Here is a 26,650-nt window from a genome sequence, read left to right on the forward strand (position 1 = left end):
CATTTTCCATGAATGTTAATCTCCACCTTCTCTAAAAATCTCCACATGTGGATCCTGAGGTACCATGTGGTCCATTAACTGAACATTTCCGTAATGGTCCATTAGCTGAACATTTCCATAATGGTACTCTGTTATACAGTGAAGAAGATGCACCTAGGAAAGGGGCTTCCTGGAGAGGAAAATGTTAGAATATCCCAAGGACAGGTCTTCCTTTCTCTTGCTACAGCTGAACCCTTAAGCTGATGGCTCCTCACAACAAGTACAGACTAGTACTGACTGAAAATTCCAAGCCTTCCATAAATAATGATTTATTTTCTGGTCATAAAGTAGTTACTGTTAATACATATTATTTGAAAGACATGATGTGGTCACAGCAATGCTCAGAGGAGAATCCTATGTGTAGGTGCCAGCAAATTCTAGGCTGCCAGCCAGTAACTATAAGAAGTAAAAGCATTAGATTGATTGTTAGGCAAGTAAAATTCTGGGATGTGTGTACATTGTACAGTAGATACCCATATATGTGCTTAGCCTCTTGATGCATGAGTAATCTCAGCGACTTAACAGGAGTGCAGCAATGTATAGAAAACACAGCGTGTTTCATCATTTCAAAATGCTGCAGAAAATGCTGTGGTGGGCTGAGAAGAGAGCCTGCCTCACTCGCTTATTCTGATGTTAGTCCAGACCAGAAGACAGAGCTTGAAAGCACACACATGAATTGAATTGCATGGGAAGCTTACCAAAGGAAGTGTTTGCTTGTAAACTCAGTATGAATAGGATCTTCTCTGACCGCAAGGGAAATGGAGAGACACTCATTCACTGTCCGCTTGTGCAATCAACTTCTGAAATAAAAACAGGATTTGAGGTTTAAAACCTGAACCTTCACACGTCTTTCAAGCAACAGAAGAAGCCTTCATGCTCTTTAGTCCACAAAGGAACAAAGTCAAGAGGTGTTGCACATGAGATTCCTTGGATTTGGTAACAACTGGCTTATCAAAAGGGAATTATTTAGAGTTCCTAGCAACAGCAACCCTCAGAGCAGTTTCTGTGTGGGCTTAGGGGAGACATCTGAACACCATTACCTTGCCCTTCTTTTGATGTCACTACATGCTCATCATGTGTTTTATATCTTAACAGTGAATCTGCCACTGAGTTCCACGGTGTCTAAGGATGGTTGTGGGTTTATCACAGATGCCATGCCTGCTGTAAAAAACATTACTTTTAAGTTCTTTATCACCTGACCACACAACTACTCTTTGAGTCCTGTCTGTGCAGGGTGATTCTGTCACCAGTAGATTATGGACAACCTGCTGGTTTTAAATTGCTGCCTTTCATTCTAGCAGTAGTTTAAGTTTCATTACATGGCTTGAGATAACTTGTGAAATAAAGTTATTTGTTTTTCATCATTTGCCTGATAGATTAATATTAGCTGAAGTATTTGTGTGTCACGCTTCTCTCATCTGATAACTAAAATAATGACTTTTTAATTTCTTCCCATAGCAAGCAGCCAGTTTATTTATAAGTGGCCTAATCTAGTAGAGATTTACTCTGTGTGTCCCATGATACATATTATCAAAGTTACCAGACCTGTCCCAAGCACTTGGGAAGTGGGGAGATGGTTACACAATTCTCATTGCCTCTGGCTGTTCTAGTTACAAAGATAAAGGGTCAGAGAACTGGAGCAGTGGAGATAATTTTGTGAGCATCTAAGGAAAAGCAGCCGATCAGGTGAGTGTAGGCACTGGCTGAGGGTGAGACAGGTAGATGCTTGAGTACCACATAACAAAATTCCCCTTAAACAAAATAATATGCCAGGAAAAGGGAATGGTGATGCCTGACCACCAGAAATTCTGGATTCTTAAATCTTCATCTAGCAGATGCAATAGTGCTGCTTGTCTCTTAAAAAAGAGGAAAAAATGTGAAGAGCAACATCCAGCTTGCCACAGCTCTGGCAAATCTGTGCTGGGCAAGTCTTCTGCTGGGACGTGCCAGATCTGTGATACACATCCCACAGGATCTTGTTTCTGCTCCAGCCCCAGCTCCTCGCCTCGCAGTTGGGACTCCAGGAAGAGGAGAGACAGCAAGCAGTCCTGCTTGCTTTGACCATCCTTTTCCAAGGCAGAATCTACTTTTTGTAATGATTTTGTAATATCCTTTCACTGCTCCTCAGACTTCCTTAGCATTTGAAAAGTGCCTGTTGCACACTGTTGTTCTCTGCCAAGCACAGACTACTGATTTGTACTCCCAAAGGCCATCCCTGCCCCACCTCACTGGTACCGCACTGCTGTCGGAGCATCCAAGGCTGAGTGTTTGGTTCCTTGTAGTCTGCTGGCTCACAGCAGTTCATTATTCTGGCACCTGGGTAGCAAGACTCATCCACAGAGTCCATGTTTTATCCCCAGGTTAGGTCCATAAGTGTAATTCTGCACTGATCTGCAATGATTTACAGTGCTATCCATCGGAGAAGCGTAACACTGCCTTGGTTCATTTGGAAGGGCTATAAAGCCATTCAGACTCAGATTCTGCAGGCACAGCTGAGAATTGCCATGCTGGTATTCGTCTCATGTATGCCAAGCAGGTAGCCCCAAAAAAATCTTTTTTGGGGGAGGAGGAGATAGAATGATGAAGGCTTGTGCAGGGCATAGAAGGAAGACCCCCAATGGCTTTTGATTTCAGGAGACTAATGCAGGAGATGTGCCTGGATGCTTAAAAGTCTGTGGGGTGACCTACAATGAACAAGAGACCGCTATGGGAAGTGTGGTAGCCCCATCTTCTGCAAAAATCTTCTAATGCTGAAATGCTGCAACAGTTCTTCTATTCTTTACAAACCTCTTCCTGGAGTTCCTCCTGTTCTCTGCATAACCGAACCAGGCCTGCATGCAAGTGTGGAGATGGGTAAGGAGGACAAGTTTCAACCCTCTGAGAAGCGCCATGCCATGCAGGTCATCAGACACCATCCTTGGTATCCCCTTTTTTTTTTGCATTTTAGGGATCAGCCAAAATTAGAAAAAACAGAAACGCCAAAGTGGGAATCACTACTCTGCTCTGCATGATGGAATGAATTTGGTGGGGATGGAGAGGAGTCTGGATGTGGACCTTTTCTTATGATCCATACCAAAACATAAGACTGAGAATAAGGTAGTGAGGTTTATTAATTTGGTTAATAATTGCTACTACATGTTTATTCATTAATGCTTTGAGCACCTCAATGCATACCAGGCATTTTAAAGAAGCAATGAAGGTTTCCTACTGTAAAGAACTGCCCCCATTTTGTAAAGACCGGACACCTGGGGGATTTAAGCTTGGGTTCATCTCACAGTCAGCTGGGAGAGGGTACCCACCAGCACTTCTGGGATGAATTGCCCAGGCCTTACCCTTTCCTGACCTCTGGGGACTGCACACCCAGTTTCTGTGCTCCAGTTAACTGGGACGCCCCCACAAAGTGTGAAATCTGGGGAATCCCCATGAGAAGAGGCTGCCCAGACACCAGGAGCCCGTGGCAGAACTGTGGGGTGCAATGCTGTGTGTACCTCTGCGCTCTGCTCTCCTCTCACACCCCAGATGGTTTTTGGGGAGGACAGGATGACGAGGGGGCTTTTTGCCCTTCTTAAGGACCAGTGGGTGCCATCCCCACTTTGGCTGCCAGTAGCCTGAGCCAAGCACCTGTGCTGGTCCTGGTGGCATAGGACCAGCATGAAGGGACCAGCTGTGGAGGCTTTAAATGGGTGGGAGGCTGGAAAGGCGAAGGATACAGCTTCCAAGGATTTGTGCAAATGGATGCTCGGTATGACCCTTCTCCTCAGTGGGGACAGTGAGCTGGCACAGGAGCTGAGAGAGGGGATCTTCAGGAGGGTGAGGACCAAAGACACACACTTATCCCAGGTGCACCACTTGGTTTTTACACTGACATCTTCACTCCTGCTCACACTGCATCTCAGCCTGAGAGAGCTACTGAGGATGCTGTTACACACTAATAATGCCTGTGAGTACATTTATGCAGGTCCATTGCTATTTTGATGTGTCTACACCCTTCCCCTGTCCCCAACAGCACTGACACCCCCCTCACCTCGCACTATCTCAGATGTAGGAAGAATCCACACATTCGCCTGGCAGCAGCATCCCAATCATAAAACTTCCAGGAAGGGAAAAGTAAAACAAAGGTCTGATGGATAGTCGTGCATGTTTTACCTATGAGAGGAACGAAATAAAATAGCATGCTCTGAGACTTGTGGTGAATTGCTCTGAAACAATCTGCAGACATTAACGGAATTGTATTTCTGGGGGGGGGAAAAAAAAAAAGAAAAGGAAAATGCAGGCCCTGGGATATCCCTTTATGGCATATGCATTTTATGTTTAAATGCATTAATGGGACTGCTATGCTATGAGTCATCCCGCACAAGAGTTTCATGTGTTTCTTAAAATACACTAGAAGTAGCTGAAGGCATGCACGGGTTTGCCGTGCAGTTATCTATCAGGAATCTGAGCGAATACCTGCACGCGTGGCACCACGGGCTTCAGAGCTGGGGGGGGGGGGGGGCGCATCCTGGGCCCTCTCTGCTGCTTGAACATACCAGGGTTGGGGAAACCGAGACAGGATAGGAACTGATCCTACAGAATAACCAAGCGCAGGCTTCCTGTGTTATTAGGGAAGCCTCAGCACTGAATTACAGAAAATTTGCATATATGTAAACAGAAAAGCTGGAGAGTTTCCCTCTGAAGCACTCTTGTCAAAACTACAGCTGTCTGCATTTTTTCCAGGGATGATTTGTTGTCTGGTTTTCTCTCATTTTTCTTCTGTTTACTAACAGTCCTGGCTGCAAATCTATTTACTCTTCCTTTAAACCCACACTTCTGAGCCCGATGGTGGCTGCTGAGCTCGATTCTCTGCTCCTCACAGGTCACTTCAGCTGCTGCTTGCTCTCCCTGCTATTCCTTTTAGGGAGAGCTGAGTTTTAACAGGGGAAACACCCAATGCAAAGTATTTCTGATGGTGCATGTTAAGTCCATGCTTGTGAACGAAGGGTGGTAAATACACAACAGCTTCGTGATGCAAACACTGGGGTGAATGATGGTTAATTAGTGATTAGTGAAAAGCAAGAATTGGGGCTGGGGAGAAGCTGTGGCAAATTTATAAAGGAGAAGCTCCTGGGAATGGAGCTAGGCAGGGTCTCCCTCCACAATTAGCTTGGCTTAGCTTCTTGTTCTTACACCTCGCACGAGGCGATGCTGTCTCAAAAGCACTACAGAGGCATTTGAAATTTCTGGCACCGTTTCCCAGCAGCACCCGCCGGTCATGGGTAAACCCGCTGCTGGCATTTCCAGGGCTGCCTTTGCAGAAGAGATGCTCATTCTCCAGTGCTGGGGACTTTATTAAAGCTCGGCTATGCTAAGAAACTCTCCCTGCCTCGATCTTTGTGCTTACAAGCGGGTGGTGGAGGCTTCTGGGAGCACGTTGGCCTTGCCTGGGGTGAACCCCAAAAGCGAAGGGGTGACCCCCAAGCGCTGCCATCCTCAGGACTCGGACATGAGATGACCTTGCTCCAGAGCCGGGCGGGGGGGGGGGGGGGGGTCCCCGCCGCGCCCCCGGCCCCAGAGGGTCACGCAGTCCTAGGGACCCGCCGCCCCGCTCGGCTCCGTGACCCGCTGGGGCCGGGGGCGCGGCAAGCAGCGGGCGGAGCGGCGCGGAGCGGAGCAGGCGTGTCTGAGCCTCCCTCCTCCCATTTCCCCGTGCGTCAGGACCAGGAGGAGGAGACTCACTTTTTTTTTTTTTAATTTTTTTTTTTTTTTTTTTTTTTTAAAGCCTCCAACTACTTTAGCGCGGAGTCGGCAGCAGATGGTGGACACAGCCCGAGGTTTCGGCGGGGAGCGCGAAGGGATGCGCCAAGCGCGTACCGCCCGCCTCTAGCTCCGCGCCCGCGCCCGCTCCCCCCATGAGCCGCCCCGCGCCCCTGCTGCCGGCCGCCCGCTGCCGCAGCGCCCCGGCCAAGCGGCTCCCGCCGCTCCACGACGGCTCCGCCGAGGAAGCGCCGGCCGCCAAGTGCCCTCGCCTCGCCGACTGCGGCCCCCCGGACTGCCTCAGCGCCCCCGGCTCGCCCTGTGCCCCCGCGTCTCCCGCCGGCGGGGGGGCGGCGGGCCCCAGCCTGATCGCCTCGTACCTGCTGCTGCCGCTGGCCGAGCGAGAGCAGGTGTCGAGGGCGCTGAGCGTCAGCTCGGGCCGGGAGCTGCGCTGCAAGGTGAGCGCGGGGTTCCGCGGGCGCGGATTGTCGGGGGGGGGGGCCGCGGAATTCGGGATTCTCCCGGTGTTCTTCAGCGCCGCGTAACCGCTCGACCCGGGGAGAGCCTTGCAAAACACCCTCCCCGGTTAGAAGTGCCCGGCCCGCCGCCGGTGGGGATTTACATGCGCTGAGAGTCAGCTGTAACTCCGGGTTACCTCGGAGTACCTTCCCCAAAAGGCTTTGGGGATAGCGGTTTGTTTTATCTTTTTTTTTTTGTTCCCCCCCTTTCAATATAAAATGAACAGGGTCTCGGTAACCGCTTTGAACGGCGCTCCTGCTGAGCCCTGGCTCCCCTCCAGCTCCCTCGTCATTGTTTGGGGAGAGTCGCTACGCGAGCGGCTGCTTTCAACGCCCTTGAGAATGAATTTCGGTTTAATTTCCTCTTTACAGGTGTTCCCCCTCAAACACTACCAGGACAAGATCCGGCCTTACATTCAGCTGCCGTCGCACAGAAACATCACTGGGGTCGTCGAAGTTATCCTCGGGGACACCAAGGCCTATGTGTTCTTTGAAAAGGACTTTGGGGACATGCACTCCTATGTGAGGAGCTGCAAGAGGCTGAGGGAAGAGGAGGCTGCCCGGCTGTTTAAGCAGATCGTCTCCGCTGTAGCTCACTGCCACCAGTCGGCCATCGTACTTGGTGACCTCAAGCTCAGGAAATTTGTCTTCTCTAATGAAGAAAGGTAAGCGGTTGTCACCAGCCAGCCATGGGGTGAGTGGGGAGGGAGGAATGCCACATCCAGAGATGCAAAAAGCATCCCAGGGAGGGGAAACAGCCATGTCAGCCTGGCATCACCAGCGAGCGATCCAAATCGGTCTCCATCACGTGTGTGTAGTAGGTCATGGATCTAACTGGTACGCACTTACTCGTAGTTGGATCTCGGCTGATGAAAGGGAGGAAGCTCGCCGGGAGCTTCCTCTCATTCAGCAGAAGTTCAGTGAAACCTGCTGGTAGACAAAAGGACGATAGTTCGGATGCTCATTAGCGCCAGAAGATGTCATGTGTGCCACTCATTCAGTGTAAAATGAATCAAAGGCAGAGAGAAGGAGAGGAGGGAGGCCGAGGCGTTGTGCCGGCGAGGGGGAGCAGCCCGGCTGGGGGAGCGGGAGGTGTGAGGAGCTGGAGCTCTCGTTCCTCCTTGCACCCAGGAGAGCTGCCCCGTGGCCACAGCAGAGCTGCAGCGCTCAGGAAGGGTCTCCTTGCTGAAATCCCCTGCTGATCAGGGTTACGCTGCTAACGAAAGACCAGCTGTGTCCTTTGAGGCTTTTATCCTTCCTCCACTACCGATGGCAGTGCTTTCCGTGCCCCGTGTGCCTGGGGATGTCGGCACGCACAGGAGGGAAGGTGGGACATGGTTAAATACTGTTTTGGGAACCCTGCACCGAAGAAAAGCACTTTGGTAAAACTTAGCCTAAAGCCTAGGTTTATAGAGAGGAGATCTAGAATCTAGTTGTTAAATTTAGATTAGGGAAATAATTCAGTATTTCCCTGGAGTGTTTGCTGCTCCTGCAGTGCCTCACCACACATGGCAGAGCCAGAAATACATTTTTAATCAGCAAAACTGACTCTGACTAGCTGCTTACCCAGTGGAAAGCTAAAAAAATAACTAAAAGCTGTAACGTAGTTGTACTTAATCTGATGAAACTGGAGGTGATATTACTGAAGCAGAAGAAAATGCGTTGGTTTTTTTTTTTAACTGGGCTTCTCCAGGATATCGTTTGTAAAGATAAGAAAATTAACCAGCACTGCCCCTCTTAAACAGAAACAACCATATGTTGACATGCAAAGAAAGTAATTCCTTTGAAGGAAACTATTGCAGCTTTTCCCGCCCATAAGAAGATGAAACATTTGTTGAAATGTTACATTGCACACAGTCTCGCTCATTTGGAAATAATGCGTTGCACAGGCAAGTGTCATGTGCATCCCATTTGGCAAGAAGAGGGTTAAGCAATGGCAGGCGGACTCGGGCTCTCCGGCACAGGTGCAGTTTCAGGGCTCCTGCAGCCAATCCCGGGCCCACGGTTCGCGTTGAGTCATATTTTCCGTTTGCAGAACCAATGGGTATTTGACGAGGTCACGCTGAGGACAGGCTGCAGCCAAGGCAGCGACACCCCAGCGGGCTGCAAGGCAGCGCAGAGACCTTCCAGGCACGCTCGATGGCTTCCTTGCCGATGCGAAGCCCCTCTTTCCCCCCTGAAAGAGGAGGTCAGGGTGGACCCATCGCCACCCGGGAGGTGGCGGGTGCTGTGGTACCCTCCAGAAAGGCAAAAACAAGAACAGTTAAAAAATAAATTTAAAAAATAAAATACAAAACTCGGGAGAGATTATGGTCCCTGCAAGCGCGGAAGGGAGCTGGACGTTGCAATTTGCAAAATCACGCACTGGGCGCTGTTTGCTGAAAGCCTGAACCGCAGATAGCGGCGTGTACAATGTATTGTAACCAATTAACCCCCTGCAGTTGCAGTGCAACCTGCATAGATAGAAGGTGACTTGCTGGTGTTCCTCGAGAGCCCTCTGTGTTGTTAAAATCCTCAGTAAATAAAATAAGCATGCGTCGCTGGGTTCCTACCTGATGCACGTAGCTGTGTGTGCATTACACGAGCCCAGGCAACTTCCCTGCTGCAAATTAAAAAGTGTTTACTTTCCTTTATGCCAGTGTGAGAAGGGGAGCGGGCGCTGCTGTGGCAGGGGGCTTGCCGTGCTCACTTGTGCCTGGGTGTTGCTATTTTTAACCTGTGGCTTCCTCTCCTGTCCTCCCCAGGACTCAGCTGCGGCTGGAGAGCCTGGAAGACACACACATCATCAAAGGCGAAGACGATGCGCTCTCAGACAAGCACGGCTGCCCAGCGTACGTCAGCCCTGAGATCCTAAACACAACGGGGACTTACTCTGGAAAATCGGCTGACGTGTGGAGTTTGGGAGTGATGCTCTATACTCTGCTGGTGGGACGCTATCCCTTCCATGACTCGGACCCTAGCACTCTGTTTTCCAAAATCCGGCGTGGACAGTTCTGTATTCCTGACCATGTCTCCCCCAAAGCCCGATGCCTCATCCGCAGCCTCCTGCGGCGGGAGCCCTCTGAAAGACTCACCGCTCCAGAGATCTTGCTTCATCCTTGGTTCGAGGCAGTCTTGGAGCCTGGATATACAGACCAGGAGACGGGAACTTCGGATCAGATTGTTCCAGAATACCACGGAGACAGTGATGATATTAGTTCCTTCTTCTGCTAACCCTGAAATCTCCAAAACCTTGGCGGTTCTCACCTCCGGCATCTTCGTAGGGTTTCATTTTTCCACATTTGCAAACTCAACAGCATCTTAAAGTGCCAGTATGGTCAGAAAAGTGACCTTGTTTAAAATAAATGCCAACCCATAGATCTCCGCTCCCTGAGCATACTCAGAGTTTCATCCTCTTGCTCTGCTGGTAGGTCCATCCCGCCAGCCCTGGAGGACCCGTGCAGCTTCGTGAGAGCTGCCTGGCTTTTCTCCTGCCTCCCGCATCCTCCACCTGTGTAACTGGCCACATCTTGGCTGCAGAGTCTTATGGCTGGCAAGGTGTGAGACCGAAAGGCAGCCCCGTCTGCTTTCCTGCGGTGGCTACAGGGGTGCGGAGCCCTGGCCGCGATGCATAGGGGGTGGGGGGCACGAGACGTGCCTCTAACTGAGCAAATCTGACAGAAATGGCTAAAAAGGGGAATCGACTCAGCATGCCACACCAGCTGGCTTGCAAAGTAGCTTTCTGACTGTAAGCACACTTCAATGAGAGAAGGAGGTCTTCGCCTGCCACGGCCAGCTGCCTGCTTGCTGCTGCTCCTCCAGCTGATGTTGCTTTCAGAGGCATGAAGCTCCTAGATCCACCTGTAAGACAAATCACTGCTGTGGCTCTTTCTGAAGCAGAAACTGGTGGATCTCTCAGCCGGATCCCCTCCAATTCCATTCACTGACCGGGAAAGCATTTTAAATAGACTTAAGCCTTGCGTTACCATGGTGTAGCCTATATAACTTTATGCCCTCAGCGAGCTTGTCAAGTAGCAGGTCTCGTTAGCTCTGAGTGCCAAAACATATCCGTTTACCAAACCGTAACACTATCGGCTGGGGCGCCTTCCCTTGGAAAACAATAAGGGGTATCTTGTACAGTACATGTAAACATGGTCGTGTTTTCCTACAGGCTCAACTCTTAAAAACATCACATCCCCTCTCCTCTTCCCTCTTCCCCCCCCCCACCCCCCCCCAAATGTTAGTCTTAAGAGTAAAATCTCCATACGCCCTTAGTTGATTATTCAGGTATGTTTGCCTCTGGCTACATTTTTTTTCCCTTAATTTTTTTTTTTCTGCATGATTATTCATAGTCTTTCCAATGTGCGTGGATAATGAATATATCTAAATCATTAGCTTCCTGGGTTGGGGGTAAGTAAAGCTTAGTCCTGCCTAAAATTACTGCTTTGTTTGACATTTGTGTCCAGTGGCTTATGCAAAGAGATGTCCATTCTCCTTAGGTGAGAGTGTGGCTTCTGAAATGGCCGTGAAGTGGGTAACGCACATCCCTGACACGGCACAGTTTGAGTGAAGTAATTTTAAGGGTTAACCCCCGGCAAGCTGCAGGCTCACCACGCGTTGCGAGAATACCATGTATACCTCATGGACTGTGTACTTTGTACATACCTTACTGTTTGGGGTTTTGTTTTCTTGTTTTGTTGTACTTTGTTTGTCCTAATAAGAGGTGTCGAAGAGCAATTTAATGTGAATTATTGTTGGCAATACTAACTTGACAGAATCATGAGCATTAAGAGCAGGGCACTATAGCTCTCCGTTGCACTAAACCTCTCATGATTGCTTGACATTTGTATCTGTGATACAGTTTAACCCTTCTATGAAAAACAGTACATTTGTATATATTGGTAGAAAACTCTGCCAGAAAAGCTAAAAACACTATGTCCAACTTGTAAATATGTATACGTATGTGGAAAGCTGGATGATAAAGTCTGACTTGTAGAAAGTTTTAATAAACTTGGTTTCATAATGTTTGTCCCTATTTCTTGCGATGCCTCGAGGGGAATGCAACTTGAATATGTTTGGTTTAATCTGAAAAAATGGGGTTTCGCATAAAAGAGGTCCCTATACATGCCTCATTGTGCCTGAGCTGCTGGGGTCTGAGCCCTGACTCCCCCAGCTCTGCCCAGGGGGAATCCCCATAGAGATGAGTGGGGACAGGGGATGGCTACTGCTTTTTGAGGGGTGGAAAGGGCCTGACATGTCCCCAGAGCTGTGTGAAACGGGGTATCCTGTTCATCTGATAAACAAGGGGGAGAGGAGTTACAGCTCTCCTCTGAACTTCAGAAGCCCTACTGCCTTTCAGCATGTGCATTTATTTCCATCTCTGCCCCGGGAGCAGAAAATGCTATGGCACTGCAAGGCTGTCACCCTGCACCTGTGTGCGTGGCAATGTGATGCTCAAGCCAGTGGAAAATCAGATCTCAGGTGTCTCAGGAGCAGCCAGGAGCAGAGACAGTGGTCGAGAGCACTGGCTTTAACAGGGAGCCGGAGTCAGTGGGCAGGGCCTTGACCCCTGACCCCCTGCTTGGAGGCATTGCGGAGGCCACCTGGTGCTCCTGTTAAAAACGAAGGCAAAGATTATTAGAGCTGCTTTCCTTTGTGGCAAGAAGAGAGGAGTATAAATAGCAGCAGTATCAAGGTTAGAGAATGTGCTTTCCTGAAAGAGATCAAGCCACCCTTGTAATCCACCCGGAGCGGTGAGATCATCGCTCACAAGTAGAGAGGAGGAGGAAGAGAGTCTTGATTTTTATTTATACTTTGCCTCATGTTTAACTTTGTCCTTTTGCTTGAAATCTGTTCACCAGAGCAACTGCTTCCAGGCAGCTTTTTGAGCAGAAGCAACTTTGAAAAGAATTTTGCTTTTAGAAGGGGAGTGGAAGGACAAAAGGAGGGAACAGGGACCTGGTCAGTGATAAACCAAAGTGCACTGACTTTAATTAGGCACCTTGACTCCCACTCTGAGAAACCAGCAATCTGTGCAGTAAGCATATTTTCTTAGCACTTGCTGAGTGAATGTCAGACACCAAAATATCTCAAGTTACTTTACTGATGTTATTCTTGCAAGACTTGTAAAAATACATACACCACATAGCCTGGCTGATTAAATTACCCCCTGCCCTACCATGCTTTTGGGCTTGGACAGAAGCCCTGATGCATCCTTTTAAAACAACTGCAGGAGGTTTGTGTTTTAGTGAACCCTTGAAAACTTTCAAAACACTTCTTTTTTTTTCTCCACTTGCAGTTAAGTCACCCTTAGTGGGTGAATGTGTAGGTCATCCTATGACTTTATTTCACATGAGCTACGCTGCAGAGCAATTAAAATAAACGCCAAATTGTAGTAACATCTGCAAACAGCCTCTGTGTTGCTTTAGGGATTATAATGCAACATCCGTTTGTACAGCAGAATAAATTGCTATTGCTTCGTAACCCCATCGTTTGTATTATTGTATACAAAGTTTCAGAGCATGTTGAAAGAACCAGCATATTAAGTGATTAAACGTTGATGGTGGGTGTGAGAACTTTGATTTATGCAATGCATACATTTCTTTTTGAGAGAGTCATAATTTGTCTATTTTTAAATGGTCCTTTTGGATGAGGACTATATGAATCTCTTACGTATTTCTCAGACCTGGTCACCATTTTCATCTTAAAGTTGTAAGATATTTCTGGCCTCTCTGAAAAGTGCTGGAAGCCTTCAGTCCTCCTCACTTTATTGCTAAAAACACAAGAAAAGTTGAGGCTTTTCACAACATCCTGGGTTCCATCCTAAACGAGCATCAAGCCACCTCCCATTCAGGATAGATCTTACATCCTAAATATATACTCTTATCAACTCTTGATACTTTAGCTGCATTTTAAGCATCAGTTCAGTAATTTTCTTTTAAAGTAGCACAGCAGAATTTATAAATCAGCATCCTCTTAAAGCACCAGGTAAAACAGCCAGCTCAGCAATTTCAGGTTTAAGGTCAACATCTCTTTGCCAGGCAGGTGATACTGCTGAGGTTATTTGCAGTTAATTAAGGATTTGTAGAGGTTCAGTGCCCTGATTTTGGGAGAACACCTTCAAGCTGGTCAAAGGCACTTCTGCATCAATGTATTATTTATGAAAGAAAGGGGGGAAAAGAACATTTTTTTATACAGATGTACAAGACAAAGATTCACTGCACTTGGCTGGATCACAAAGCTGGTGCAATGCTCTTCTCTAGCTCTACTTTAATGCACTGAGGGTAGGGCTGAGAGATAACCTGAAAAACACATTTTATTCAATCAGTGCTGAGTGTATTCTGTCAAGCAAATCTCTTCAGACTATCTCTTTATACAGAAGTGGATTTTTTTTTTCCATTTTTTTTCATGCTATTGCATGCTGTCAGGGAAAAACCCCAACGTTTAGCATTATGGAACTGCACAGATTTAGCAGCACAAAGAAATATCCTATGCAAATGCTTCTTACAAACGTGTTTTCCTAGCAAGCATTAAGAAGAGCTTGACACGTAACCATGTCTGAACTAATCCCTTGCAAAAAATGGCTTTGTTAAATGCAACATCTCTCTGAACTATTGTTGGTAAAAGTACTGTGAAATTTGCAACAGTTCTTACCATGATTCCCCCATAACTTGCAAAATCCTGTTCTCCAAGTGAAATCCAGAGTTCAGATTTCAGCCAGGATCAATTTTTGTTGCAGCAAAACGACAAATCCTTCAGGATATGAGTTCACAGCAGGAACATTTTTTAATTTTTTTTATGAAGCCAGCTATTTAGAAAATGCCTTAAAGAAAACTCATTAGTTTTCATTGCCCTGTATGTATTTATTTACAGTATTTAACCAGCTAAACAAGCTAATGTGCAGCACTTCATTTCCTAATTTGGCTTTGAAGCTGGAGCAGCCGAAGTATCAATTACATTCTGTCAAATGCAAACATTAACATAACTGTATGAAGCAATCATGTTTCTAACAACAGCAAGCACTGCCCAGAGGACCAAAATAAATAAAATTCATAGAGCAAGAGGTAACGCTTTTCTTTACGGCAGGATTAGGGCTGGCGAGTGCCTGTGCACTTTCCTCTCAAGGGACGTTTGTCTCACAGGGCTGCAGAGGCAGCTCCGGCACTGAAATGCAGGTGATTAATAAGGCACTTGCTCACCCAGGGCACAGCCTCATCACAGCGGGTGTGGATTTCTGCATGCAACTCCCACTGTTATTAATGGTTAATTAATGTGTAATTTGCAGAAAGAGATGAAACCGGGACCTCGGCGGTGTGTTGTGAGCACACATGCGGGCTTATCATTCGAAGAAATATCAGGGTGACACGAAGGGTGGATGACAGAAAATAAGTGCAGCATGAATCAGCTGCCCCGTGTTTATCATACGGCGCTGTTGTGGGAAAACATTCACCTCCACCGACTACCATCTCCTGCCAACAACAAAAGTCGAGTTTGATAAATTATTAGTGGAGATGTTCTCAGTGGCTTTGCTTAGATTTTACTCCTCTTGCGCAAATTGCAGATTAGGAAAGGATTAAGTAACAACAGTGTGGCTAAAGTATTACACATCGCACTGGCAATTAGCCAAAGAATGTAGCATGCAAAAACTGACATTGCCTAAGAAATCAAATATAGCTCCGGTCACCACAGAAAATGACTCTTCCCCACCACCTAAGGTAGTTGCTCAGTTTCTCCTGTGTCACCCAGAGTCTTGCACCAGCGAAATGTTCATTACAGGCCTTTTTTTTTTTCCTTTCCTCTTTTTTTTTTTTTTCTTTTTTCTGTTCTTAACTTCCAAGCAGTGATAAAGCCATAAACATTTAGATGAATCACAGAAACCATAAATGTAATTGAGTGTAAAGCCATTGTTGGGCCTTGTGATAACATCCCTGTCAAGTCTCGACTTGTCAGATTTGTAGTCTCGCTGAGGTTCAAATACTGTGAGTTTTCTTTGCTGTGCTAGCAACTGGGGGCAAAGTATCAACATAGTTTGGGGCAAAAGGTTGCACAAGACTCTCATGCCTGATGACAATGACTTTGTAGATGGACAGTGGGACGCCTGGTGTGAGTAAGTGTTTCCCCTGGTGTGTAAAGGTGGCAGAATAAGGCTCACAAAGGTCAGCTGGCAGCCTTTGTTGCAAAGCAGGGGGGAAATAGCCCTCAAACCCCAGGAAAAAGGGTAAAATCCACCCTGGTGTCTGTGTGAAATTGCTGACTGACAAGCATGGTGGTGAACCCTGCTCCTTCCCACCCACATGCCTGTGCCTAAGCTGCCTGGATCAGGGGGAAGTTAGGATGCTGTTGGACCAACAGGTTCACCGGGCCCCAGGAGAACCACTGGCAGACACCTACAGATGTGCATGGGAACAGGGCAGGTGCCCATCGGGCTCCCCCAGTGATGTTCCCCCTGCAGCACAGGGACACAGTACTTAAAGGGGGCCTACAGGACAGATGGGGAGGGACTCTTTATCAGGGAGTGCAGTGATAGGATGAGGGCTAACGGTTTTAAACTGAAAGAGGGTAGATTTAGATTAGATATAAGGAAGAATTTCTTCACTATGAGGGTGGTGAGGCACTGGAACAGGTTGCCCATAGAAGCTGTGGCTGCCCCCTCCCTGGAAGTGTTCAAGGCCAGGTTGGACGGGGCTTTGAGCAACCTGGTCTAGTGGAAGGTGTCTCTGCCCATGGCAGGGGGGTTGGAACTAGATGGTCTTTAAGGTCCCTTCTGACCCAAACCATTCTGTGATTCTATGACACCATGGCCCACTGATGCCCACCTGGTGTTTAACCACCCTCCAAGGACCTTCCTATCAAACAGTTGCTTGGCTGCCTTTGACCTTATCTTTACTTTGGGGTGGGTCTTGAAATCCTGCAGCAGTGAATTCCAGAGCAAAGCTTGGCACTGCCCCATTAAATTACCTTGCTTGGAAGGGGGATGTGCTGTAAAACACAAAAATAAGACTGAAACCACTGAAGAAGACCAACTGGCCTAGTTTTGGAGGGTCTTTGTACTGCCCTCACTCCTTGTGGGGACTGGAGGTGACGCAGAGCAGCCGTGCTCTGTGCAGGGCAGCAGCCTTTGGAGGTGGCCACGACACCCGGGGCGATGGGGACTCGAGCCCAGCGGACAGAAAGGCTTAATCAGTGAACTCATGGGATTTTTCTATCATGAGTCTTGTGATCCTTAATATGTAAGAGCCCTGTCTGCTGAAGTTAATGATCTCCAGGAGATTTCAAACTTTCATGTGAGGAAGAACAAGCAAGTGTCCAGTCCTCACTGTTTTAAATAGGGATTTGAAAGGATGTGTCCTGTGAACTCTTTGGACTATTCCCTGCTAGTCACCGGTGTCCCAGCCAGATGCTCTGTGCTGCAAAAGCATGCTTGACTGGCTGCCTCATTACAGCAGGCAGAGCTTTGTCCTTTTATCTGAGCAGCTGGCAAAACAATAAATTAAAAAATAAGGCAAAGTCAGCAAATAGTTTTCTTTCCCCATGCGTGAGGTTAGAGGAACTACCACCCCTCCTCCAGAATGATTTCCTGACTTGGTAACATTTTTCTCAATCTCTTCTGTTTCTCCAGGCGCATGGAGAAAAGCAGGATCTGTGGTTCAGCTGGGGGGGGAGCACCTTTTCCTGACATGCTGTGGCCCCAGGCTCCTCATGTGTATCTGCCAACCGCAGAGAAAGCCCTGAAAAATCTCTCTCCAGCATGGGGCAAGAGTGGTTTTGCAGAGAGAGTGCTTTTGCCACATCAGGATGTGACCTGGGCTCCAGACATGAGGGACCTCATTGCCTCTAGGCTCACTGGGCAAGCTGTGCTTGCTGAAGACAGCGCTGCCTTTAATAGCCACGGCCAGGAGATGGTCCATCCTGGGATGTCTTTCTGTGCTGGAGGGAAGATGCTGGAGTGGCATATAGCTTCAGTCCTGGTGCTGGGTATGGTTCGGGGTCACTGGCAGGGCTTTGGCTGCCGGACGCAGGCAGGGCTGCTCCTGCAGGGTGCCGGGGCCGAGCTGGTGACCTGGGGCTGGCCCGTGATGCACATCCTGCTCACGCATGTGGGCATGAGTCAGAGCCTGAGAGGAAGAGGCCTCGCCCAGCAGCAGGCAGAGCGGCACAGGGAGCTCAGGCTGTGCGCTGATAGAGGCGATTGCTTATTACTGCTGACAGCCTCCCTCGGTGAAATGTCTGCACCTGCGGCATGGGGAAGGGGATTTGGAGCTAGCCAGGTTTCCCACCGTGTTGTCAGAGGTTCAATGCAAATGCTACAAGATGGGTTTGTAGAGGCAGCTCAGGGCCTGCCTTTCAGCAGCTGCATACCTCACAGCTGAAGGAGTTGCAGGGGGCTCTCAGCACAGACATCCCAAGCTGCTGCCTGTCCCCTGCAACGAGAAGACACAGCAAGGCTGAGCAGATCCATGTCCTTCCCCCTCTACTACACTCTCGTGAGACCCCACCTGCAGTGCTGTGTCCAGCTCTGGGGCCCCCAACATAAGAAAGACATGGACCTGTTCAAGCAGGTCCAGGGGGGGCCACAAAGATGATCAGGGGGCTGGAGAACCTCCCTTATGAGGACAGGCTGAGAGAGTTGGGGGTGTTCAGCCTAGAGAAGAGAAGGATCCAGGGAGACCTTATAGCAGCCTTCCAGTACTTAAAGGGGGCTACAGGAAACATGGGGAGGGATTCTTTATCAGGGAGTGTAGGGATAGGAAGAAGGGTAACCGTTTTAAACTGAAAGAGGGTAGATTTCAATTAGATATAAGGAAGAAATTCTTTACTGTGAGGGTGGTGAGGCACTGGAACAGGTTGCCCAAGAGAAGTGGTGGCTGCCCTGTCCCCGAAAATGTCCAAGGCCAGGCTAAATGGGGCTTTGAGCAACCTGGTCTAGTGGAAGGTGTCCCTGCCCATGGCAGGGGGTTGGAACTAAATGGTCTTTAAGGTCCCTTCCAACCCAAACCATTCTGTGAATCTATGCTGGGCAGAGGCTGCTGGAAAAGCAATGCAGTTTTTACCCCCCGTCTTCCCATCAGCTTGACCTCAGTCTTGCTATCTTCAGCACTCATCAGCTGCTCTTTACCCAGGTGCTAATCTCACTTGGGCACTGGGACAGCTGAGCAATGATCCAGCCGGTCCCGCCGCCGCCTTGCCAGGAAACAGGTGTCCAGATATTTTGACCCTTGCAAATGATTGCATTTAATTATTTATGGAAATTTTCCACTATGGTCTTAGAGTGATTCTTCCAGAAATCAGGTCCCTCTTTGCTAGGAAGCTGTCGCATGTCTCAAGCAAAGGTCAGGATGAATCATTTTGGAGAGTACTCCAGCTGCAATGGACTTCCAGCACTGGGTGAGTGGAAACGTGTCCATGGTTTGGCACTTAAACACAGAGCCCTGAACATCCCCAGTGCCTCTTGGAGTCAATGGGATGACTTGCATAGAGTAACAAATGCTGGGTATGACTGTAGGCAGTTCAAAAGCCAGCGGTAGATGGATCACGGTCTCGCAGCTGTGGCTTTAAAAGGGTTATTGATTCATTTGGAAACAACTAGCAGGAGTGACTTTGTAACAGACAGGATTAGTCTCACCACATGCCAAACATCGACAAAGTACAGTTCAGCACTCAGATTCTTCCAGTGACCGTCACATAAAACACCCGACAGGATAATGCACCAGTACACTGGATAACGCACTTCCCCCAGGTATGTTTGCAGCTGCCGAAGGATGCGTGTAGCCCTCAAAAGCAAAAGGGAGAAATTCTTCAGTTAAAGACCTAATAGGAAGGAGTTAAACTGGGAAGCAATCAACCAAAACAAAAGAAATATGCAGATAATGATACAGCCATGATCCAGGCTGCTGCAGCAGTTCAGAGGAAGGAGAAATAAATCACTCTGTGTGTGTGTATAGAAAATGCATGCTCTGAAAACACACAAGAACAACTTCTCATCTCATATCTGCTTCCTATGCTGGGCAGCCTAAGGGAGCTGGAGTTTTCCTTTATGGGCCAGCTGAGGGTGCTCCTGGTGACAAGGACACACAGCATGATTCCGATGGAACCATCTCATATCCCAGTTGCTCCTCCCTTGCTAGCAAAGTGTCAAAAAATGCCAGGGAGTTACAGAGGCAAAGACAACCGGGGATGGGAACAACCAGCACGTCGCTGAGTTGTCTGCTGTGAGCCCTTGTGTGTCCTACCCCATTGGTGCAAGTTAGAAAGGCTTCACTCAAACCAGATGCCTCTGAGAAAGCAGAGCTGCAATTAAACCCTGGCAGACTCACCGCATCTTCTGCAGGGATGAGCCAGTTTCGGTGCATGGGGTATCTGGTCCCACAGATCCCATATGCAGAAAATCCCCAGCTGGATCATAAGGGTATACCCAGAAGTTTTGTTCTGACATTAACTATAATGCAACTATATTGAGGATATACTCAGGAGTTTTGCTCTGGCATAAATTATAACGCAACCACTGTAATCTGGAGCAAAGTCAGGCTTGGCCTGCCCAGCAGCCCACAGCATTGCCATCCTGCCTGCAGTGTGCTGGGTCAGACCTAGAGATCCTAACTCAGTTTTCACCCAGCAGAGCCTGAGGAACAACCCAGGGAGAAATTCTCCAGCGCATGCAACATTCCTGTGTAAATCAATGGGAACTGTAGAGTCTGGCCTGAAGTCAGGATTTCAGGATTTGACCCAATTTAACCTTGGCATAAATAGTTGCCCAACTTCAAATTTTTTTTTTTTTTTTTTTTTTTTTTGTGAGGCTCAACAATTAACTTTCAAAACAGCTTTAAAAAAAAAATAAAGTGGCTGGGGTTCAGAAGTGCTGTGCTAGCCAGCAGTGTTTTGTTAAAGTTACTTCCACTATTATGGTATTTGTTGGCGTCAGCACTTTGTGCAAAGTAAAGCGCTGCTCTGGGCTCTCCATACAGGGCAGAGCTGTACAAACGTGGGGCAGAAGTTGTGACTCTTCCCATATTCAACACACAGGCGCGGTACTTCCTTTTACCGTCAGGTTTTTTTTTTACTCACTGGAGTGAAATTCAGTCATGTGCAAAATGCAAGAACTGCTCATTGCTCAGATCTGATGAGTCCCAGTGTTGAAGGTTCATCGGAGAGACTTTGTGGGGGGACCGAGGCGTGGGATAGGAAGATGGGACGAAGCAGGACATGTGTACACCCTCACAGAGGGGTGAGCTTTACCCTGGGGACTCACACCCTCTCTGTGCCTTCCTGTTTCTGTGCAGAGAAAGAATACTGCTTCCCAGGCTGTTTTCAGGGATCTCTTTCAAAGAGCTGATGCAGATGTAAAGCTCTTTTTTTCTACTCACCTTCCACCCACAACAAAAGGCACCATTTCAACCTTAAAGATTTTATTGTTTTAATTACTCCACTGCATCTTGGAGTTTACTGTGCCACTACTTGTTAATATATTTAATAGAGCACAGGGGATGCCAATACCATTGGAGCCTGCTGACATTTTGTTTCACCTCAGATCCTGACTTGTAACCATGGACTGGGCAGCCCCATGGCTCCAGATCCAACCCAGGCAGCAGCTACCAGGGATGGGTGTCCAGCTGTGGCAGCATCTACTGTGATGGTAAGGACAAGCCCAGCACTCGCAGTGTGGGAGTGCGAGAAGTCACTCGCAGCCCCGTTGTGCCCATTAGGCAAACCAAATATATTTTCAGGGAAAACTGGTTTTATTTCCCCTAGGCCAAATACATACATCATTTCTTTTGGGTATAGAATAAAATTGGCAGGATGGCCAGTTGCAGGGTGTTAAGTAGGAGTGGGTTTTAATCTGTGTTTAAGTGCTTTACTTAGTTTTGGTTCAAAACTCTGTTCTCATTTTTAACACTTCCAGCTATGAGACATCCCTCTGGGTTCTTCAGCTGTGGCTTCATTTGCAAAGGACCATGAAAATAAGAAAAATGGAGATTTTGGCAGTAAAACTAGCCCATGGAGGTTTAAGAGGCGTGGGGACCCCCTGAGGCTGAGCTCTCCGAGATGTTTTGATGCTAGAAGCGTTGCGTTGTGTTGGTGTGTGTGACGGCACGAGAGATGCTCGGGAACCCACCAATGCTTTGAGTTGGAATCAGGCAGGGTCATCAGTTGTGCATTTAACATAGGCCTGGGCAACTTTTGGCACATGAAGCAATTTTCCCCCCATGGCACTGGGTCCCAGGCTGCTGGGGAACACAGGGAAGGATGAAGGTGAGACTGGGAGCTGTGGCAGCAGGGGAAGGAAGAGTGTGGTTGTGGAACGGAGATCCAGGACTGGAGCAATTGAGGGTGGGAATTTTGTGAGTGATGCCAGGGTTACCTGGGCTGCTGGTTGTGTTTTATAATTGTGTGGGTGATGCCAGGCCACTGGCCATCTTGCTCCCACCACCCCTTGCCTCAATAAGTGACTGCAGCTCAGCCTCTGGGCTTATTCAGCTTGGGGAGTGGAGAAAAGGGGGGGTCAGGGCATGTGTTTGGATGACTCTGAGGTTGCACCCAGCCTACTGAAAGTCAAGAAGCAGCCTTCAATACACTCGCTGGGCTTGCAAGCGTGGGCAGAGAATGGGAGGGTTTCAGTAATACCGAAAATCTCAGATTCGTGTAGGAACTTTTTACTTTTAGCCTTTTACTTTTCCCCCTGCCACTCTGCCTGTGACTCAACACCATCGCGGCACAGCAGCGTAACTCCAGGCATGCAACCGTCCTCCAGATATTACGACTGTCAGGCAAACAGATTGCTCACTTCATCCCATGCTTGGCTGAAAGGATTACAATACAGATTAGGATCAGGATTGCCTTCCTAATGTTCTCAGCCTCAAAACAGGTGTAAGGGGAAAACACGTGAGGGAAATTATTTGCCAGTGGAGAATCTCTCCAGGAGGAATTGTTGGATAAACACTAACTGGAGATTGGGATCAGGCAGCTGCTGAGTTGGGCTTTTCCCACTCGAAGGTAGTCTGAGAGCAGCGTTACAGGGTGCAGGCCTGTGCAAAACAAAAATGCCATTGCATGCATGCATGATGGTAATTGCCTGTGCATTCACACGCTGCGTCCTGAAAGACTCTGGTAAAACTGTAATAAAACAATGTAAAAAAAAAGAACTGAACACACTCCTTTGCAGGAGAAGTGGACAATGTATGATACCTGCTGTTGGAGGTGGGTTAAAGAATGGAGTGAAAAGAGTGACTGCAGAGCGAGAGCCCAAGGATTCATGCATATATACAGCCTTTTGTTCAGATAAGCCTGCGTATGTTGAGGTTGTTTGAGAACTGCAGATGCAAAGAAAGAGCCACAGGTCCAAAGTCAATACATATTACTGAGAGTCTGGCATCTTTGTTATGGATTATTAACTCTAGCCTGCATGTGTGGTATATCAATTTAGGTTCTTTCCTGTAAATACATCTGTGCTGGAAAGCTCAGATTGGATTCAGCATGTATTTCTCGCCTGCTTTTTTCAGCTGGATAGATTTAAGCAAACTGAGATCATGTGACTTGCCAAAACCACCCAGTGAGTCATTGGCTCAGCCCAGATTAGATCTCAGGAGCTTTCCAGCTTTGATCTAGCCACAAGACCACATGGCCTCTTTCTATAGTCTTTGATGAAAGGCTACATAAACACACATAAGGGAGTTTACTAAATTTTTTGAGGTTCTGAAAAAAGTTTTGCCCCTGTGGCAAGCAAAATTGGAATGGGCTATAAACGGGTGCCATGCACGTATCTGCTGGAGTAAAAAAAGTAACAAGGAGAAAAGTATATGTCCGAACACCCAAAAGAAAAACACTGTGCAAATGACAACAGGATGCTCTGGATAATAGTGCTGTGGATGCTGTACCTGCCATATGGGTCTTTCCACAAGAGCTGGTTACCTTATAAAGAGATGTTGTTGCGTCATCCTTCAGAAAGTATAAACACATTAAGCAATGTTATTCTCTAAAACATCAACACATGAGCTACTTACAATGGACTAAAAAGTCATTGTTGCTTTGAGGATGTATTTGTCCCAAGTGATTCATAACAATCTGTGGCACTGAGGCTATGAAGACTTCTAAAGGATGCCTCCACTTCCAGGCAAGTATCCACGGAAACAAGCCCACAAGTTTGCTTTGTTTGCCTTCTTTTACCTAGGATAACCTTTTAAGCTGCTTTGTAGACAGCCAGGCTTCCTGGCTGAAGCAGATGTCTATCCCCTCCGGATGCTAGGCTTCGTTTTCTGTACCTGCTGTGCTGCTGACCCCCGCAATCCGTCCTGGAGGAAGGGCAGCGGTGCCCTTTGGTGGGGCCGGATGAAGATGAGGACATCTCAGTGGCAGTAGTTCCTATAGTACAGTAATGTGGTTCCAGAGGTGGCTGCCAAGAATTTCTTGTCCATGCCTGCCTGCGCCAGGAGATGCGTGGAATGATGAAACTGAAGCTAGTGGAGTTCAGGGGCCGTGTCGCCACGACCTGGGGATTTGGAGCAGGACACGAGAACAGCTCAGATATACCCTCGTGCTCTCAGGATGGGCAGCTCAATTAGACAAAGTCCATCCTCTGGCAAGGGGAAGCTCAATCATGACCACCAGTGCCAGAAGACTGTTTAGGCCTCCAAAAACCTTTTTTTTCTTTCTCTGCGCTCCCCCCCCCCGCCCCCCCCCAGCCTCCCTGTCCCTCTGAAATCGGCTCTGACATGTAGGGAGACATCCTCTAATATTTTGGATCCTGTGTAGCCCCCATGGCTGCCTGGAATTCAGCTCTCAGTTTTCAGAGAGACCCATGTCATTAGGGTAAACCAGTGTGTGTGTGTGTCTGTGTCAACACATAACAAAACACATTGTATGCACCCTGAGCTCAGGAACTAATACGTGCTCTGGCAGGAAGACAGCTGTACCAGCAAGAGCGCAGGGTCATAAGCAAAGGCAATATTGTCTCCTGTGGGACTAATAAAAACAAAAGACAAAGCAACTGTTTACTGTAATTTTGAGGGGGCTGTTTGGGACACTGTACTGGGGAATGCAGCAGCTACTGTCACATGGTTGTTAAGCACAGGTAAATGTTCAATCTGAAAAGCATAAAGAAACTAAACCCCAAATTGTACACAGATGATCTAGGCACTCAGGCAAGTGCATAACTGAGGCACGTCAGAGAAGCTGGTCTGCTCTCCTCCTCTCATACTGGTATTAGCTCATCCTACCTTCTTGGTTTGAATCAGTTGAGCATCCGCATTGACTCATGCTTTCTATTCAGATCAGTTGTAGAGATGCTACAGATCAGTTGTAGAGATCCCTTCTGATGCTTTGGGAAACCCAGGACCTCTGTGTGCTTCTGCACCAGGACTCAGCTCTGTACAGCTGCCAAGCTCTAAAAGCCGGCACAGCAATTGTGCCTAGTACCAGCAGGAAATGTCTTCCTTCTGGTACTGCAAGTAACAAGATGTGATTTATGGAGTGAAGTTCTACTTAATAAAACTGGAAATGAGATACTGATGGATGGCTGTGAAAAGACCACCTCACTGTGCGAGAGAACAGGGTGTTCAGTCCTCCAGTCACCTCTTCAAGTTCAGAGGAGGAAACCCCACCAGGATTTCAATTCATTGTTAGTTGGGTCACTTCATCCAGCCAACAGCAGCTCTCCAGAGTTTTAAAAAATAGGGGTTCATTTCTTAAACTTCAGACAGCTCTGGCTAACTCAGAAGAGAGCCTCCTTCTGACGGAAATGGAAGGACTAATCATTCAATCTAAAAATTAGAAGTTGTTTTTGTACCACAGATAATAATCAGATTAGATTTATCTCATGAAAGTAGATTAGAGCACTAATTATCAGCCTATGTATGCAGTATGTACACACACATCTGTGAACATAAACACCCATACGTTTCTATATTCAGAAATACATATAAGGTTGAACCCAAAACCCAAGTGGAGGTTATTGCTGCCCTGTGTGGGGAGGAGGATCTCCACATGTGTGGTGCTGGACAATCTCCACTTCACCATTGGTTTTTGATGCTTCAGACATCTGGGCTTGTCCATAAAGATGGTATCTTGGAAGTGGAGGATTTGGCAAAGCTCGTAGTGGTGGTGGAACAACAGTTAAGACATAGACAAGCATATGGCCTGGTAGGACTGGAAGAGATTGCATCAAAGATTGGGTTTCTGCCAATGAAACATTAGTAGCCATAGGGCAAGTTAAGCCCTTGTGACCTTGTGGTCAAATTTCTATCTGTAGCCTCTTCAGGAGAAAATCCAAGTGATGCTGGTGCCCTTGCTGAAGTCAGCAGACCTGAAGAACATGTATCATTGTCAGAAGCCCAAGCACACACTAACAAACTTCGTCACTTCTTGAAGACATAGGCTGGTACATCACATTACTTCACTGTGACTGATGGAACTGAGACCTCTGTGGAGCAGCAGAGAGCACCATCCTGGAGACAAAGATCACTGACTTTTTTTAGTAATGACATGACTGAAGGCCTGCTCACCATATCAAGGGTGGGTTAAATGCACTCTCTCACTTTGGTGTCATTACAACACATTGCCAAGTCTGTTCTTTGGCGTTCCCACTTCATACAAATTATTGCTAACACGACCATTTTTCTTGCGGTCCCCTTGTATCTGAGTTTTCAACGTTGTGCTGTGTTTATGTGTGTGTGCGTGTGTGCACATATTTAAAGCAGTTGCTGGCATAGTTGCCTGGGAACATAAATGTAAAATGTGAAGTGTTAATGAAAACTGGAAATTATCCAAGACTATTCTACTGGATGTTCAAAAATCCATGATATCATGGAGATGGAAAATAGATATGTGGGGTAAGAAACAGCCTGGTTAAAAAGAGATGTAGAAAGTCAAATGTAACATGGAGAACTGATGTATAAAGCAGGAAAAAACCCCAGGAAATAGAAAGACGATGATTATAAATTGAAAGTTAAAACAGTGTAAGTAGTTGTTAAAAGGAAGCCAAAGGATTAATAGACAACAGCCAGTGGAGTGAAAGAAACACAGAAATATTTAAAAAATCATGTCAGGAACAATGCTGCCTCCTCTCTCAAACCCATCCCCATGGCAGTATAGATCAATTGCTAAATGAAGATGGTAAAATCATAAACAGTGGTGCAAAAAAAAAAGGCAGAGATGTTCAATAGCTATTTCTGCTCTGCATTTGGAAAGAAGCGGGATATTCATCCCATATGATGTTGCAGATGGAGTACAGCATTTACCATCTGGAGCAACGGAGGATGTGAGGCAGCATCTGCTAAAATTAAACATTTTTCACATCATCTGGCCTAGCTATCCTTGCGTCTTAAAGGAGCCAGCTAAAATGCTTGGTGACGTTTTATATTTACGAATCTGGGGAAATTCCAAAGACATGGGAG

General features: G+C 47.4%; 1 protein-coding gene across 1 annotated transcript; it reads left to right on the plus strand.

Annotated features, from left to right (window-relative positions):
- Nucleotides 1–5,732: 5,732 nt before the first annotated feature.
- On the plus strand, nt 5,733–11,292 carry TRIB1 (tribbles pseudokinase 1). The gene is made up of 3 exons (XM_074887857.1): nt 5,733–6,230; nt 6,663–6,955; nt 9,035–11,292. Exons 1-3 carry the CDS (start codon nt 5,928–5,930, stop codon nt 9,501–9,503), a joined length of 1,065 nt encoding a protein of 354 aa, XP_074743958.1. The 5' UTR covers nt 5,733–5,927; the 3' UTR covers nt 9,504–11,292.
- The last annotated feature ends 15,358 nt before the right edge of the window (nt 11,293–26,650 follow it).

The sequence above is a fragment of the Strix uralensis genome, chromosome 1 (genome assembly GCF_047716275.1).
Source record: "Strix uralensis isolate ZFMK-TIS-50842 chromosome 1, bStrUra1, whole genome shotgun sequence".
Classification (NCBI taxonomy): Eukaryota; Metazoa; Chordata; class Aves; order Strigiformes; family Strigidae; genus Strix; species Strix uralensis.